The 15801-nt window shown below is 43.4% G+C and overlaps 1 protein-coding gene across 1 annotated transcript in view; it reads right to left on the bottom strand.

Moving 5' to 3' along the window:
• Positions 1–267: 267 nt before the first annotated feature.
• Positions 268–15801, bottom strand: part of LOC115133023 (E3 ubiquitin-protein ligase Midline-1-like) — a 32019-nt gene continuing 16485 nt past the window's right edge. Inside the window, exons 3-10 of the mRNA XM_029665847.2 lie at positions 12408–12503; positions 8561–8668; positions 7338–7486; positions 7057–7184; positions 6097–6240; positions 3284–3445; positions 2824–3031; positions 268–2143 (exon numbers count right to left, since the gene is read on the bottom strand). Coding sequence (XP_029521707.1) covers positions 1795–2143; positions 2824–3031; positions 3284–3445; positions 6097–6240; positions 7057–7184; positions 7338–7486; positions 8561–8668; positions 12408–12503 — 1344 coding nt within the window. The 3' untranslated portion in view covers positions 268–1794. The remainder of the gene's footprint in view (positions 2144–2823; positions 3032–3283; positions 3446–6096; positions 6241–7056; positions 7185–7337; positions 7487–8560; positions 8669–12407; positions 12504–15801) is intronic.

Raw genomic sequence — 15801 nt, 5'->3', positions numbered from 1 at the left:
ATAAATTCACCAGCTTGTAGGCTAAACTTAGACATAGATGGCTGGTTGGGCCGGTTTATGGTGGGAAGGCAAGGCTCTAGAAAGAGAAAAAGCGATATATTAGGTAACTATTGCTAAAGTGATGTTTACAACAGTGTGTGTGTATGTGTGTGTGTGTGTGTGTGTGTGTGTGTGTGTGTGTGTGTGTGTGTGTGTGTGTGTGTGTGTGTGTGTGTGTGTGTGTGTGTGTGTCAGTGTGTATAAAATATACAGTACAGGAGGCAGTAAACAAGTTAAAATGTATCTTTCTTTATTGAACCTTTGACAATCGACAAATGCTACTTCATATTTGTACAGTGACACAAGCATTCCGATCCTCTTTCCTAAAATAGTGTCCACCGGATTCAAACACAACTGAATTGAAACAGTTTTTGTGGCAACATTAAAGAGCAGATAATCGCTGCATCCATTACAAGGAAACAGATCATCCCAAACCTAAGACACATATTAATGAGTGAACCAATCCATTGTGTTCCTTTAAAAACTTAAGGATGGTCTGTAAAATATCCCGATGGTCCTTCTTTCGAAAGAAGACAGAATAAAAGAGAACATAATATGTACATCATGGAGTGCCTGTGTGTGGTGGCGAGACTTATCATACAACGTTTGAGTTCATGTTCACTGGGTGGTCAAGCTGAGGTCAAGCTGTGGCTCGTGGTGGCATCGACCTTGGTGAAATAATGACCGAGTTTGTAAGTGTGGTGCTTCCCTGTGTGACATATGGATGTCAAATGCCCAGAGGCATGGTTGTTGTCATTGAAATTTACCTCCCAGCGGCCACTGGACCTGAATAGAGAAATGATTGTAATAGTCCTCACTGTACCTAACAACAAAGTGGAAGTGTTTTTCAGTTTAGGTTTGTGACAACTGCTAAAGAGAGTAGGAAGTCAGTATTCACTCAGGAGAGGACAAAGTAGTTTGCATTATTTTCATGGATGAAAACAGGATTTGGAATAGACCTGAGAGATTCTCACTAGCATGCATGGCTGAACAACAAAGGACCTATCCCATTGCAAAGAGGACAAAACATGACAAAAATTTAAGACGCAATTTGTTGTGTTTCCCTGCTTGTCTAAAATGCGACAGTACTTTTACACTTGTGGGTTTAAGGTACTGTAAGGAAGAAAGTAATTATGTTGTCACAAAATATGTATAATTTACACATTACTGTATTAGGACACAATACCTTTTCTAGATTAGAAAGTAACATCGATAAATTGCATCAAAATAATTTCCCTAGATGTATAAATGTCTCCTATCCCTGGTAAACTGACCATAAATAATGTATGAACAATGTGTAAACATAAGGGAAATTGTACATATTGGAATTTATCTAGGCTAATTTCTTACACTTCAATAATGAATATCTATCATATAAGCACAAGAAAATAGTAATAAAATCATTTAAATTCATGTCTACTTTGGTTCCATAATCATGAATGTGGGAGTTGGGCAATGCTATAATTCACAACTGTACAGCTACGTAGCTTTTTCCTTCTTTCCCATTGCAAACAGCGTTCTGTGGATGAATAGAGGGTGGTCTGTGTGATTGACGTTGGCCCAAGGGGTGGTCCAAAGTGCCTAAAATGAAATGAAATGAAATGAGGTGGTAGCATGACGTTTTCTGAGATGATTCAAGATTGAAGACGACCTTTGCTAGTTCATAGAGGCCCAAAGTGCCTTGAAGGTGGCTTATCCTAACCCAAACCAACTTAGTCTGGTTTGGCCAGGGGGAATTCTAGTTCCCAGGGGGTCTCAGTTCTGGGTTTCCAACCCTTCTAGGTGTTCGGGGATGGGCAGACCCGTGAGGACAGTCAGACACTTGTTCCACACGTTGAAGACGGGACACACGGGCTGGGCGAAGGACACGTGGAACGTGTGCAGGTGCTGCGAGCCCACGGCGTCGTAGAAGGAAAGCGAGCCGGCGTCGTAGTCCAGCAGGACACCCACGCGGCGCAGGTGGGGCGAAGGCTCGATGGCCAGCTCCTTGCTGTTGTGGCGCACCACCCACGAGTTGTTGCAGCGGCACAGGACCCAGGAAGCCGAGTTCTTGCCGATCCACTCGTGCTTGGGGGCCGACTTGTAGGCGATGCCCACCGCATACCTGCGGAGAAAGAAGTAAGAAGACACTGTTAACAAGCCTCTAAACCCCAAACACTTCAACACTTTTGTCACGTTCTGACCATCGTTCTTGTGTGTTTTCCTTGTTTTAGTGTTGGTCAGGACGTGAGCTGGGTGGGCATTCTATGATGTGTGTCTGGTTTGTCTATTTCTATGTTTGGCCTGATATGGTTCTCAATCAGAGGCAGGTGTTAGTCATTGTCTCTGATTGGGAACCATATTTAGGTAGCCTGTTTTGTGTTGGGTTTTGTGGGTGGTTGTCTCTTGTGTCAGTGTTTGTACCACACGGGACTGTTTCGGGTTTTCATGTTTCTTGTTTTGTAGTCTATTTCATGTATTGTTTCGTTATTAAAAGAACCATGAATTATAACTACGCTGCGCCTTGGTCCGATCCCTGCTACACCTCTTCTTCAGAGGAAGAGGAAGAAGAGAACCGTTACAACTTTTGAACACTTACCAAGTGTTAAAAACTCATACTTATTAAATGTGCATTGAATCTTTCTCTGTCTACATTGTATAAATGTGCCTTAAAGTTACTTAGAAAGTGGCGTAACACAACCGCCCCTCTATCTCTGTCATTCTACCTAGCCAGATCCAACGCGCCAAACACCATGTGGTTCAGAGCAAGACATTGGTCCATCAGGTCACCCAGGTCTAACTCACCATGTGCTTCCTCCAATCAGGGCCTCCCAGTAGTGGCGTCCGCTGTCGATGTAAACGTTGCCGACGACTCCGTAGCTACTCTGGCTGGTGAAGCGCTCCTGGCCGTGTCCCTTCTTCGATGCCGTCTCGTCGCGCTCCACCGTCAGGTTGTCATGGGAGATCTTCAGCTTCTTGTGGGCGGACTTGGGGTCCAGCTTGAATGGTTGGCCTGGACGAAGAGGACGGAGAGAGACATGGTTAAGTTAGCAAGGGGCTAGGATAGGATAGGCTATGAAGGCAGCAGCTGTATGTATAGTGTCCATATTAGGAGACCATCCCCGACATGTGATGCTGTCCTAATATGGACACTGTATTGATACATAATCCTGTGACCATATTAGCTAAGAATCACAAGAGACTTCTCTAAAACTGCATGTCATTATGCCAAGTTTCCTTATGGCGTAATGTATGGAGCCCTTACTGTTGGTTTTGAGTGTCCCTGGCTCACTGCTGCGGGCACCTGCCTGGTTGATGGCTTTGACGATGAAGATGTACTTGGTGCCGCTCTGCAGGCCGTGGACGGTGTAGTGGTTCTGCTTGATGTTAGGCACAATCATCCAGCTGTCTGCTGAGTTACACAAGCCTGGGAGGGAGAAACAGACTCACAGTTACCGTCTTGTCATGCATACACACTCAGCTATGCATTGGTGCGTATGAGTGAACACACATATGTCTCCGTTTGCACACACGTAGTCACATAAACACACACAGAGTGGCTATAACAGACCCACAACACAGACTACACATGTACAGTACACGTACTTTGCTGTTGAAGTGTTGTGGCCTTGATAAACTTTGAAGAGCAAACATTTTCAATTAATAAGGTCACTCGTAAACTGCCGAATTCCAGGAGATGAGCAAAGTTCATTGTCACATAATGAGGAAATGATTTACGTTGCCTGCCTCAGAGACAGCCAATCCTCAGCCAAGGTAAGTATCATACTTGGACCAACTATCAACATTCACCTAATTAAGTCCATATTTCCCCCTGACATATAGTATTTTTTAGTTAGCGAAGTCTTATCTATAGTGTTAGAGAGGTGTAGATTTGAGTCTGTTTGTGTTAGAAGGGGAGGAAGTCGATTCATGTGATCCTAGGAGACCAGAGCTATAGGATAGAGAGGAGTGGTCCAAATTCCACAATCAGTCACTTCCTCAATCCATTCTATGGCCTTTTCAATCATACCCAACTGAGAGGGGAAGGATTCATGATCAGTGTGTTCAGACAATGCTTCTTGTCCAAAGGGACTTTGGGGTGGGAGGGTGTAGTAAACATGTGGAATTGAGGGGTAATTTATCATACAAAGTCAATCCATTATGCCAGTGATGTTCAAAAAGACAGTCAGCCAGAATGCAACGCAGCATTATGCCTTTAATAGTGATTCCTTTATTAGGATCAAACACATTCCCTTTCCATTGCCGTTCACTCTCTTGCTTTTCACTCTGTTTCATGTGGTTACTGTGGGTGTTAGGGGGGGGGGGGGGTCATTTGCCTCTCAATGGCTGTGCTGTTCCATGGGACTGGCTGTGCTGTACATTGATAGGCCTGTACTAAGCTGTGCTGTGCCACATTGATGCCCGTAGGCTTAATTCTCTGACAGAGTGGCCATCGTGCTGAGTGCACCGTGTACTCTCCGTAAGGTTCACGCGACATCATGCGAACCCGTTACACCTTTTTGTCCTTCCCTATAGGCTACCATGTACCACCATACCCCGTCATCGTGTCTAACGTGTGTTCTGAAGGCTACCCTGCTGTAAATGTGTAGTGCACTGTGAAAGTACCGCACGTTTGTTAATATTTGAAATGGAAACGCGCCATTCTCACCTCACACACGGCAGCCATTTTGGAACGGAGTGCCCGCCACACATTTACATTGGTGAGAGAAAACACAGTGAGTTATTAAAGTGAGACCGATGGGACCAGTGTTTGCCGTCACCCGTTTTCCTCTGCCATGTTTTTCGGAGACATTTCTACGATGTGACATTGTGACAACACCTCAGCCTCAGCCCAGAGCTTAGACCTGGTGATTGGATGTGAACCTAGAGCGGGAAGAGAACATAGCGTGTGCAGAGGATGAGGAGAGGGGGAAGTGGGGGAAAAAAACACGTGTCACATTGGGTTTACGCCACCCCTCATGAAAAGTGCTGATGTTGGTAGACTTGGGAGAAAAAAAAAATGTTTCAAGGCCCTTCGAGAGTCGTCTGCTCAACGGAGTTCCAAAGACAGCATCTGACACAATTGTTATGTTCAATTATCATTCAAGGGTGAACATGGGAGACTTCTATTATACATTTATGTTCATTCATTTTGTATATCGATATCGAAAGACTTTCAAAAAGGCATTCAAACTTGGGGGCACTGGAGTTTTCAACATGATTAAAACGTGGAAAAAGCCAGCAGCTCTTGTTCCAAATTGCAGCAACGCTGGGGATGTATTGCAATATTAAAGCTATAGTTCTGGTAGTTTTCAGTTTCTTCTTTTAGCTGTTGCTAAATGCTATTGTTTGAAGTGAAGTTAGATGCTCACAATACGAGACATCATATCCTATTTATTCTCGTGACATCCTATAACCTTGTTTGCTAGCCGTCCGCTTTCATCAATCCGCACTTCCTCCTCTGTTCTCTTCATCTAAGAAGCTATATTTCCCATCCCCTGACCTCATTTTATATTGCTTGCCCAGTGAAGTATGCATGAGTGTGGCGTTCAGGCGTGATCCGTGGGGGAGGAGGGCTCTGAGCACTGATTCGTGTTATGACTGTAATTCGCTCCGAGTCAGCTTGTCTCCCTCTCTCCTTCCCACTCTGTCCCCTTTGACACTGTAATAACTCAAGCTGAGATCCTGAGATTTGAGCTCACCCCATTGGCCCTAGTCGACCGGCTCGGTGAGAAGATACGCATGATTCGGTTTTGATTCTTAAGTCCTCCAGCTGTTTGGCTTTGCACTTGATTTATCGCGGGGCTTTGAGTTGGAAAATACAAAAGTTATCATCAGGAGAGAGTTCTGTGAGCACAAAGCGTTCTCTCAAGGCGTTCTGTGCACTTACTAGCACCATTGGCTTGCCATGTGAAGATACCGTTGTGTGTCTGGTGGTGTGTCTGGTATGCCAGAGGGTAGTTTAACTTACACCCTGATACATACTGACAACATTGGCTTGACCTATGAAGATAGCTGTGTGCTTGAAGGTGTTTCTGGTATGTGTGACTGCATTTTTGCCGACACCCAGATACTTACTGACAATGTTGGCTTGCCCTGTGAAGATAGCATACTGGAGCTCATAGGAAAGCACTGTGAACTCGTCGTCTGAGGTCCAGTGGACGGTGATGGTGTCGTACGATGCAGTGCAGAGCTCTTCTCTGATGCCCGGAGGACTTGGCGCTAGATAATGTTAATGAGAAATTAGAGAAGGGTAAGAATGGAAAATGCTATGCGTGCTCTGGCATAAATAACAATGGAATAACAGTGGTTCACCTTTGAGTATGTCTTTTGACCTCAAACAAGGTACTCTGGCTCTTAAAGGAGGACTGAAGGCTAGTGACTTATATTGATTGCCATGCTTTTGTTTGCTAATGATCATTTATAGCCCAGATGATATTTCAGAGGTTGACAGTGTGATTTGGCTGATGACATATTTCTCTTCTCTCAACTCATCTCTCTATCTCATCTCTCTCCCTCTCTCACCCTCTCTCGCTCTCACCCTCTCTCGCTCTCACCCTCTCTCGCTCTCACCCTCCGCCAGTGAGTACACATCGATGACTCAGACTAATTCACTTAGTGAGCCAGTGCTCAAGCGAAGCCCTCTGCCATCGCAAAGACCTAACAACAACCTCTTCAACGATCTCATAGAAACCTATTCATATGTGTACTGCAATAACATGCAATAACATTGACAAAAACAAAGACCATTTTGACATTATGAACTTTGGACCACAGGTAAGGTTAAGGTTAAGTTCATTCAACCACATTTTTAGGTTATGTTTATAGAGAGAGATGCCAACTCATGCTCTTAACAATAGTTTATAGCTACATATATTGCCAGTGCTTTTATATAGTAGATATCATGATATAAAGCAAAACCATGATATAGGCAACAAATCTACAGTATATCAAAATATTTCCAAAATATACATTGTGTTGAACTATCACTTTTGGCGCCCACCACTACTAGTAACCAGAACTGATTGTACTCTATACCTGTGAGGTAGTCCAGGCTCTCCAGCAGCTTCTTCTCCTTGGTGAAGTCCAGAGCGAACGTGTCAAATGTGTCAGTCAGGTTGATCTCTGGAATCAGGACCTGAGAGGAGGCGGTCGCCATGGAAACCCTAACGCAAACACATATCCCAGAGGGTTTAGTTCACAACTATCCCACTACGTTGCACATTGGATTGACCGTGAATGGCCAATGGCCAATGGCCAATGGTTAGTCAGTGTTCGTAGTGAATTTCTACCACTCTCTCCTTGCTGGCCTGGCTCACCTTTCGGTGATACTCTTAGCGGTCTGGAGGAAGCGGGCGTGGTCCGTCTCCTTCAGGGTCTGGTCGGCCTGGGTGATGAGAGCAGAGGACCTTTCGATGCACTGCTTACAGTTGGAGATCTGCTGGGCTAGCTTCCTGATCCGGACTGCCTATAGAGCAGATAGGACAGAGGTGGGTTAGAATGGGTCGATGGTGATTAACTGAATCCCACGTCAGGGATGTTAGAGATTTAGCCCAGATGGGGCGTTTGGGATCGTATCCAGAAGTTTTTTGCTTGTTGCTTTCTCTTAACCTAATGAGAGGTTTAGAGAGAGTGATTGAGGGTTCTGAAATGTGGTTGGTTGGATGTTGTATTTAGGTCAGACACACTACCCTCATCAACATGTTCTGACCCACTCTCACTAAACAACTAATCTTTGGTGTCATTCGTATGTGTATATTTCTGTTGCAATTTTCTGGTATTTATATGAAACAACTTGTCTCCCGCATCCTATATCTGGACAATACCAGAGGAGTAGGAGCAGGGAAAAATACCAAATTGTCTCTCTATCGTCTCAGCGGCAACCGACAACCATAAAGGATTTCTGTTTCGGCAGGTTTTCATTTCCAGCCGAAAGGCCAGAGCTAAACTGCCTCTTTGGCCCCTGATATTGGTACTTCTACTTTAATGCCCGCTCCTGACTCAAGTCCTGACACGAGACCAGGAAGGAAGGAAGTCCCGCCCTTTAAACTGCAGGAACCTGGTATCTGACTAACCCTGGACTGCTTTGGTTATTCCAACGCCAACAGAAATACAGCAAGGGAACTGAAGTAAGTAAAAGTAACACAAAGTGTGAAGTCCTTTTCATTTCCTCTCTGACTACAAATAGTTAGCTTTGAGCGAATTCCAACTCAGTCAGTCAGTAAAAATAATTGAGACATGCCCTGTAGGTCGGACATTTTGATAATTAAGCATGGTCCAATTCCCCTGGTGACCTTGTTCAAATGTTCACTTTGCATCATAAATGAACAGATTGAGAGTGAACAGACGGTGGACTTTCCAACAGATCCAATGCAGACCCCGAACAGAAGGCGAGAGACATTTACCCTTCTGTTGTTTTACTATTACATTCCCTCCCAGGCCGTACGGTTCAGACTGCAGCTCAGTGAAAGTGCAGAGGATTGTGTGTGTGTGTTGGATGGGATTCCCCTTTCAGACCCATGGCCACTCCTGGAACTTATACCTTCCCCTCCTTGATTTTGGTCCCAATGATCTGTCTCCTTTGCTGGATGATGTCAATCAGGAGGTCGCATTCTTCCATTAGCTTTCCCTCCTGCCGTGATGCATTGACCTGAAAAACACAAATGAAACATAATTCATCCGTCTGATAATTCACAGCCTTAAGTAAACTGTAGTTACAAACCAATTCATTCTTCTACTTACCCAGAGTTAGACGAACTCATGGATACCATTTTTATGTCTGTGTGCATTGTGAAGAAAGTTCGAGGTAGTTTCAAGTGCCAACGATAACTAGCGGCAGCACAATGACTGGAAGTCTACTGGAACGCTAGCGAATGGTTTGCGCTGACGCTAGTTAGCAGTGGTTCAACATTGGCTTGCAAAACTACCTCTAACTTCTTTCATACTGCATGCAGATATAAAAATGGTAGCCACAAGTTCATCTGACACTGGCTTTGTCAAAAGACGAATCTCACGGTATCCCATTAACGGTTTGTAATTATCAAAACGTCCGACCTGTCTCAGGGCAATGATTTAGAAAAAAGTAGAAAAACATGAATTGTCAGAATCTTGCAGTCTCCATTTAAAGCTATAGTTCAACTAATGATAATTCAGATGTCAGTTGGTTTTGCATTGTAAATAATAACCTCCAGGTGAATGAATCAACATTGAAACACAGTACCTTAATCTGTGTTTGTTTCTGGCTACTACAGAAGATAGGGAATGCCTGCACCTGTGTTTTGCTGAGTCTAACAGTGCTCAATTCTATGTAGAATTTGGATCAGTCTACAGATCTTGAAGCTTTGTGATTGTTGAGTGCATGCACACTCAGATCGACTTTACTAGCCACAGGCCTTTGAAGTAGATGCCTCTTTGGTGCCCGTTGTTATGTCCTGGTGAAACACAGATTTCACCACCTGGACAAGTTTCAACCGAAGCGAAGCGAAAAGCAGAGAGGGGAGTCGTGAAAGAGGGGATTGTTTGAGAGTTGCCAAGCCAACAAGGTGTGTTACAGTCACTCCCTGGTGTGGACAGGCTGTTTATGATATGAAAGGGACTCATTGAAACACACACAGATCTGTCTTTCCAATGGCAGTAATTCAGTTCCTTCGCCTTGTGAGTGGGTTTCTCTACTGTACCTTCACAGGGTTTAGAGGAGTATTTGATCCCCTGCTGATTTTGTATGTTTGCCCACTGACAAAGAAATGATCAGTCTATCATTTTAATGGGAGGTTAATTTGAACAGTGAGAGACAGAAATAACAACAACAAAAATCCAGAAAAACGCATGTCAAAAATGTTATAAATTGATTTGCATTTTATTGAGGGAAATAAGTATTTGACCCCCTCTCAATCAGAAAGATTTCTGGCTCCCACGTGTCTTTTATACAGGTAACGAGCTGAGATTAGAAGCACACTCTTAAAGGGAGTGCTCCTAATCTCAGTTTGTTACCTGTATAAAAAACACCTGTCCACAGAAGCAATCAATCAATCAATTCATGCTGGAATACCCAGCCACGACCCATTTTCAATGTCCTGGCTGAGGGAAGGAGGTCCTCAACCAAGATTTGACGGTACATGGCCCCGTCCATCGTCCCTTTATGCGGTAAAGTTGTCCTGTCCCCTTAGCAGAAAAACACCCGAAAGCATAATGTTTCTATCTCCATGTTTGACAGTGGGGATGGTGTTCTTGGGGTCATAGGCAGTATTCCTCCTCCTCCAAACACGGCGAGTTGAGTTGATGCCAAAGAGCTCCGTTATGGTCTCATCTGACCACAACACTTTCACCCAGGTGTCCTCTGAATCATTCAGATGTTCATTGGCAAACTTCAGACGGGCATGTATATGTGCTTTCCTTAGCAGGGTGACCTGCGGAAGCTGCAGGATTTCAGTCCTTCACAGCATAGTGTGTTACCAATTGTTTTCTTGGTGACTATGATCCCAGCTGCCTTAAAAAAAATATATAATAATTTAACTAGGCAAGTCAGTTAAGAAGAAATTCTTATTTTCAATGACGGCCTAGGAACAGTGGGTTAACTATTTTCCCTCACTCTATCTCCCCCCTCTGATCTACTATTGAATATTTGTGGAGTTTAGGTCTTATGAACCATCTATGTGTTACAGTAGGAGATAGATGTTCAGTGAGGACACACTGTATTCCTCTTAAATCATTCTAGCATCTCGTGAGATCTTAGATTCATTAGATTAGATGAATACTTATTAATTAGCCTCACATTTCTGTCTCTTTCTCTCTCTCTCCCCCCTATATACCTACAAAAACAGTCAAACAAGCACACACACACACATGCTGTGGCCATGTTGCCATGACAGCGTCATGAGTACACGTGGCTGACACACTGTGGGTTCAGCCTTTTGCCATGGCAAGAGGGTGTGTGACGGACATGACAGAGTCTTTGGCAGGAGCATATGTGATTCATTTAACCCGAAGTAAATGTGTTTCTGGGGAATTTGCACGTCAAAAGAGCTCAAACTTTTCACAGAAGTTGGAAGAGGCTGATTTTCTTTAGAAGGCTTTAAAATATTTAGCGATCTCCAAAAAGTACACACGCGTCCTGTGTACTCCCGTTAAGTGCTGAGAAAGGGGGTCTTTCCACTCCCTTGCACATTTAGGCACAGTGATGATGACTATACTAAAAATAACTCTAACTGTAATCCTTGGGGTGGATATAGCAAATTACAATCTACAGATTTAATGAAGTTGTTTCATGAGTTGCACAATAATTATGCAAGTCATTCCACATTCCTCAATTATTCACGCGAATTACTTTTGCAAAGTTGATTCACTGAGCACAAGCTGCACATACACACACACTCACACACACACACACACACACACACACACACACACACACACACACACACACACACACACACACACACACACACACACACACACACACACATACAAAAACACAGAAACACTCAAGAGTTAGCCTACACACTCATTATTTAATGGGTGGAAGTGTGTTTAAAAACCATGTACACATTCGTTCCGACCTACATCCACCATAAAAACGAGGTCAGATATTTCCCCTCTTTTTCTCTGATGCATTATTTAAATACATCCGTTTTGAAAGGACCAGGTTTGTGGATTTCAAAAGGCTAAATGAAATGACCAAAGTGGACCTGCGGCCTGTCCTTAAACATTTTAGTGTACTGGTGACAGTGGCCATGGAAACAGAATACGATCTCTGCTTAGAGTATAAAGATTCAGGACATGTCATATCCTAGCCCACTCTTCCACCATGGGGCTGTGACTCTTTCCTCTCAGGCGCTTCTAATTTGAATCATCACAGACCAAGAACAAGTGACTATGGTCAGAAAGGCTTAATCCAGAAGAACCTTCATTAAAGAAGTGGCACAACCAATCTTTTGTCTTCGTAATAGATACATCAGTATAATCTGATTGTATTGTACATGTGCATATTTAAATTGGACACGTATATAATACATTTTTATAATGTGTTGCTTGACAACTCAATGATTAGTAGCCTACATATCAGGAAAACATTGTGCATTTTGAAATTGTAGAACAAGATTCTATATGCAAATTCAGATGAGCAAACTCAAGCGGAGACAGGAGCATCTGTGGCCACATAAACTACTTCAAGACGACAGGACAACATGGGCATAAGCATGTCAGGAAAATCATCATTCTCATTTTAAATTTGACACCAATACAAAAATGAACAAAGTTTGTCGTTTTCTCTGAGGTGAACAGCATACGGTGAATTGGGCGTACATCACATGCACTAGACTAACTAAATACAGCATGCCCCTTGCACATGCATCTCTGAACTAATGGCATGGTCAGTGGCATAGAGCACTCACCTCTACATGTTGACAGGTTTGGATCAACTTTCCCATCAACCCCTCCAACTCATTGTTCCTCTTGACCAAATGACTCAGGTTGGAATCCAACGCTTGCTGCAAAAGAAAGAGGAAATTACTATTGAAGACAGAAGAGAAAACAACAATTATTGTCCTTGTTTTTCTTATGAACAAGCCTGAAAAGCAACCTACCATACTTCCAAGAGAAAATAAACACAAAACCAAGCTGATCAAAAGGTGTTAGAGGTCCTACATTTCTGTTTTAGAGAGAGCAAAATCAGAGAAGCTTCCTCCTCCTCCTCCTCCCCCTCTTCCTTCCTCTCCTCCTCCTTCACCTCCCCTATTCCCCTTCCAAAATCTCATCCACGGTTGTCACACTTGCTTTTGGACAATTTGGAGACTAACCTCCGGGCGCTGCCCCTGTCCCTCGTCCCGATACCGCCTCATCCCGGTCACTCAGTCTCCGAGCAGGACTCACAGCCAAACACTACTGGCAGAGCCTTAGCCAGAGCCTGAGCCACTCCGGGAAAAAAAACTCATGCATAAACCCCCCCGACCGGCAAATGAAGCGTCAAAAGCTCCTCTGACAGCCCATCTACCTATCAAAGAGTCTTTATGTGAGCTGTTCTTCCTGACGTTTTGTTCCCCCCTTTTCCCCTTCCTATTCTGCCTGCCTGTCTTCTTTATTTCAACATTCTATCATATTATTGCCCAACCGACCATATTAAGCCACAATGTGATGTTCAGTAGGGATTAAATGGAGTTGCCCCATGGGTAAACAACATAAACAACAGACGAGCCAGGCAGAAGAATACGGTTGGGGGGGGTTTACCAGTCTAATGGATGGCCTTAATACGATGATGACATACAACAAAAAAAACACATTAAGGACCATAGGGGATGGCATGATCAACGGGGGTGTAAAAATAACTGAACCCATGCAGGAGAACAGCAATACTACAAGGACTACTAGCATGTCTTCTTGCTTGATTGGACATATTGAATAGGTATCACTGGAAACCAAACTAAGGGGTCAAACAGTATGCCCCATGTGACTCCCTCCATTATGGTCTCCTCAGCATGTTCAATCTAATGTCCGATTGAAATTGACGCTAATACAATGGAATTTGTCCCCCACGGTCCTGAGAAGATTAATTGAAATGTCCCTGTTGTAAATTTGTATTCGGGTCAGGAGAAATTACTCTTGATCTCATGTATTTATAGCCAATATTCTCAATTCACTGAGTTTAAAGTGGACAGGCTCTAAGTTGAGGATATTTATCAAGCATTTTCTTCTTCTTCACCTAGTAAGAGGTCAGAATAAATCAGAGTGTCAGAGGAAATGTGAAAGAAGCATCTGTTACATATCTTGAAACTGTTGTACGGTGAATCATGTACGATAACGTTGGGGTGATCCAAGCCTGTTGTCTGAAAACATGTTGAGTAAATAAGACACACCGAGAAACAAATCACGTAGATAAGACCTCTGTTGAAAGATCTTTGGCTGTATGGAGTAAAGAAAGGTCTATGATGGTTAAAGGAAATACTCACATTAAGCAGGAGGCACATGGTTGAACTCAAACTCAATGCAATTGTCCTATTCATAGATGTTTCAAATGGTTTGTTTTTAAAACCAAAATGCCAATAAAGAGGACGGAATACCTGAATCCTTATAGTCAGTTTCTATTTTGAATGTTCTCTCAGCAGGAGATAATGTAGTATATGAAATGACAGTCTACTGTATCCATTGACCAAATACACTTGTTCTCTTCATTGCAAAATATCACTAGCCACATTTGTGTAGTTAACAACTCAAACTGGGAGAAATCCCTGGTCATTAGTGGAAGGGTATATGGAAACTTTTGAGATTTAAATCAAGTTCTATTAAAAAAAAAGTGCGCTACTCCTGAGTGTGGTCAGATGACATTGAAGGCAGTTGCAGGGAGTTCTACAAAGGAAATATATTCTAATGTCTTTCCTTCAACATCTGTATCTAATCAAAAGAAGGCTCCCACTCACCACACTTTTAATGGCTTCTTGCTACTTGACCTTCTAAGATCCCTGTAAGAACCCTTTGCTATGAGGAAAAAAAAGTTTACTATTCAACATCTGATAATATCTATATGGGAGGAAACACCAAGGGCATCTAAAAGAGAAAAAATGATTTATGTGATACGATCACAGCATAAAGAGGGCTGAGGACAGGCAAGGCTGTTTTTATCTTAATGCAAAAGTCAACCTATAATGGATGTGTGGCTTGTAAATACCAACATTGTTATACATTTGTAAGTATGAACCTTTTTGGATGTCAATTTCTACTCCGATGTTTGCCTTTCTGAACGGTGTGACTCAGGAGTACTAGGATCACGACTTTGCCCTTTTCTCCTCCTCCCATACTCCGATGTGAGCATCCCACGAAAGATGCGTGAGTCCTAGGAGGCCAACACTTCACACCCCTGAGTAAAACAAATGAATCATTTCTATGGTGCGTCAGGTCCTGTACCTTTACGCTGTAAACAAGACCACGGATAAAACATGGCAATGTGACATAACGTCTCCTGCATCCTCTACATCAGGGCAACTAGACTGCTTTTCGTGCTTTGCCTGGCATTTAATTACATGCAAGCGTATACCTGGATTCGCTGGTCAGACACTGATTTGAAAAAAAAGAACAGAAGCTAGCAGACAATGGCCCCCAAGAACTACATGTCCTATCATGTCAGTGCCCATTCCCCAATATTACATAACACAATACCAAAGGTCTCTGAGCAACAGGTTCCTGTTCGGAATAACAACAAGAAACATGTTTTATCCCTGTTTTAACTCCCTGTGTGTGGTATCGACTGACATGCAGTGGTGTTAGACATAGTTAGCCTCAGGCAGTGATGTCATGGGAGTAGGCCGATGATCCTATACCGTTGCTACACCATTGTCTCTTTCACATAGGCAGGTGGGATGTTGTTTTCCTGCTCACTCTGTGTCTGGGTGTCCCTGAACAAGCAGTCTGATGCTCTGAAAAATGTCCACCGGGTCATCACACATCACAACACCCTCTAGCGCTGTTGTTGCAGCCAGGTCACACCAGATCCACTTCAGTATTCAACGTTTGTCCAGATTCCCAGGATGTCGGGAGATGCCTTCGATGCCATCCACTAGGGGTAATGTGAGCCCCTATTACCATCTAGTAGGCTCGCGGCTTGATAGGGCGTTGTGGATTAGGATAGAGGAAGGGCTTGAAACGCAAGCTACGGCGCCGAGGTTTCAATCCCAGTGCTATGCACTCTTTCACAGTTTTATCCCTATTCCAAACAGTCGGAATTAATGCCTAATTTTAACCGTTACGTTTTTTTTCTGTTTTATCCCTTTGAGAACCACAGTTGCAAAAATGCAACGC

Source organism: Oncorhynchus nerka, linkage group LG2 (assembly GCF_034236695.1).
Source record: "Oncorhynchus nerka isolate Pitt River linkage group LG2, Oner_Uvic_2.0, whole genome shotgun sequence".
In the NCBI taxonomy this organism is placed as follows: domain Eukaryota; kingdom Metazoa; phylum Chordata; class Actinopteri; order Salmoniformes; family Salmonidae; genus Oncorhynchus; species Oncorhynchus nerka.
The sequence above is the reverse complement of the archived record's forward strand: the minus strand, read 5'-3'. Positions and strand labels throughout refer to the sequence as shown.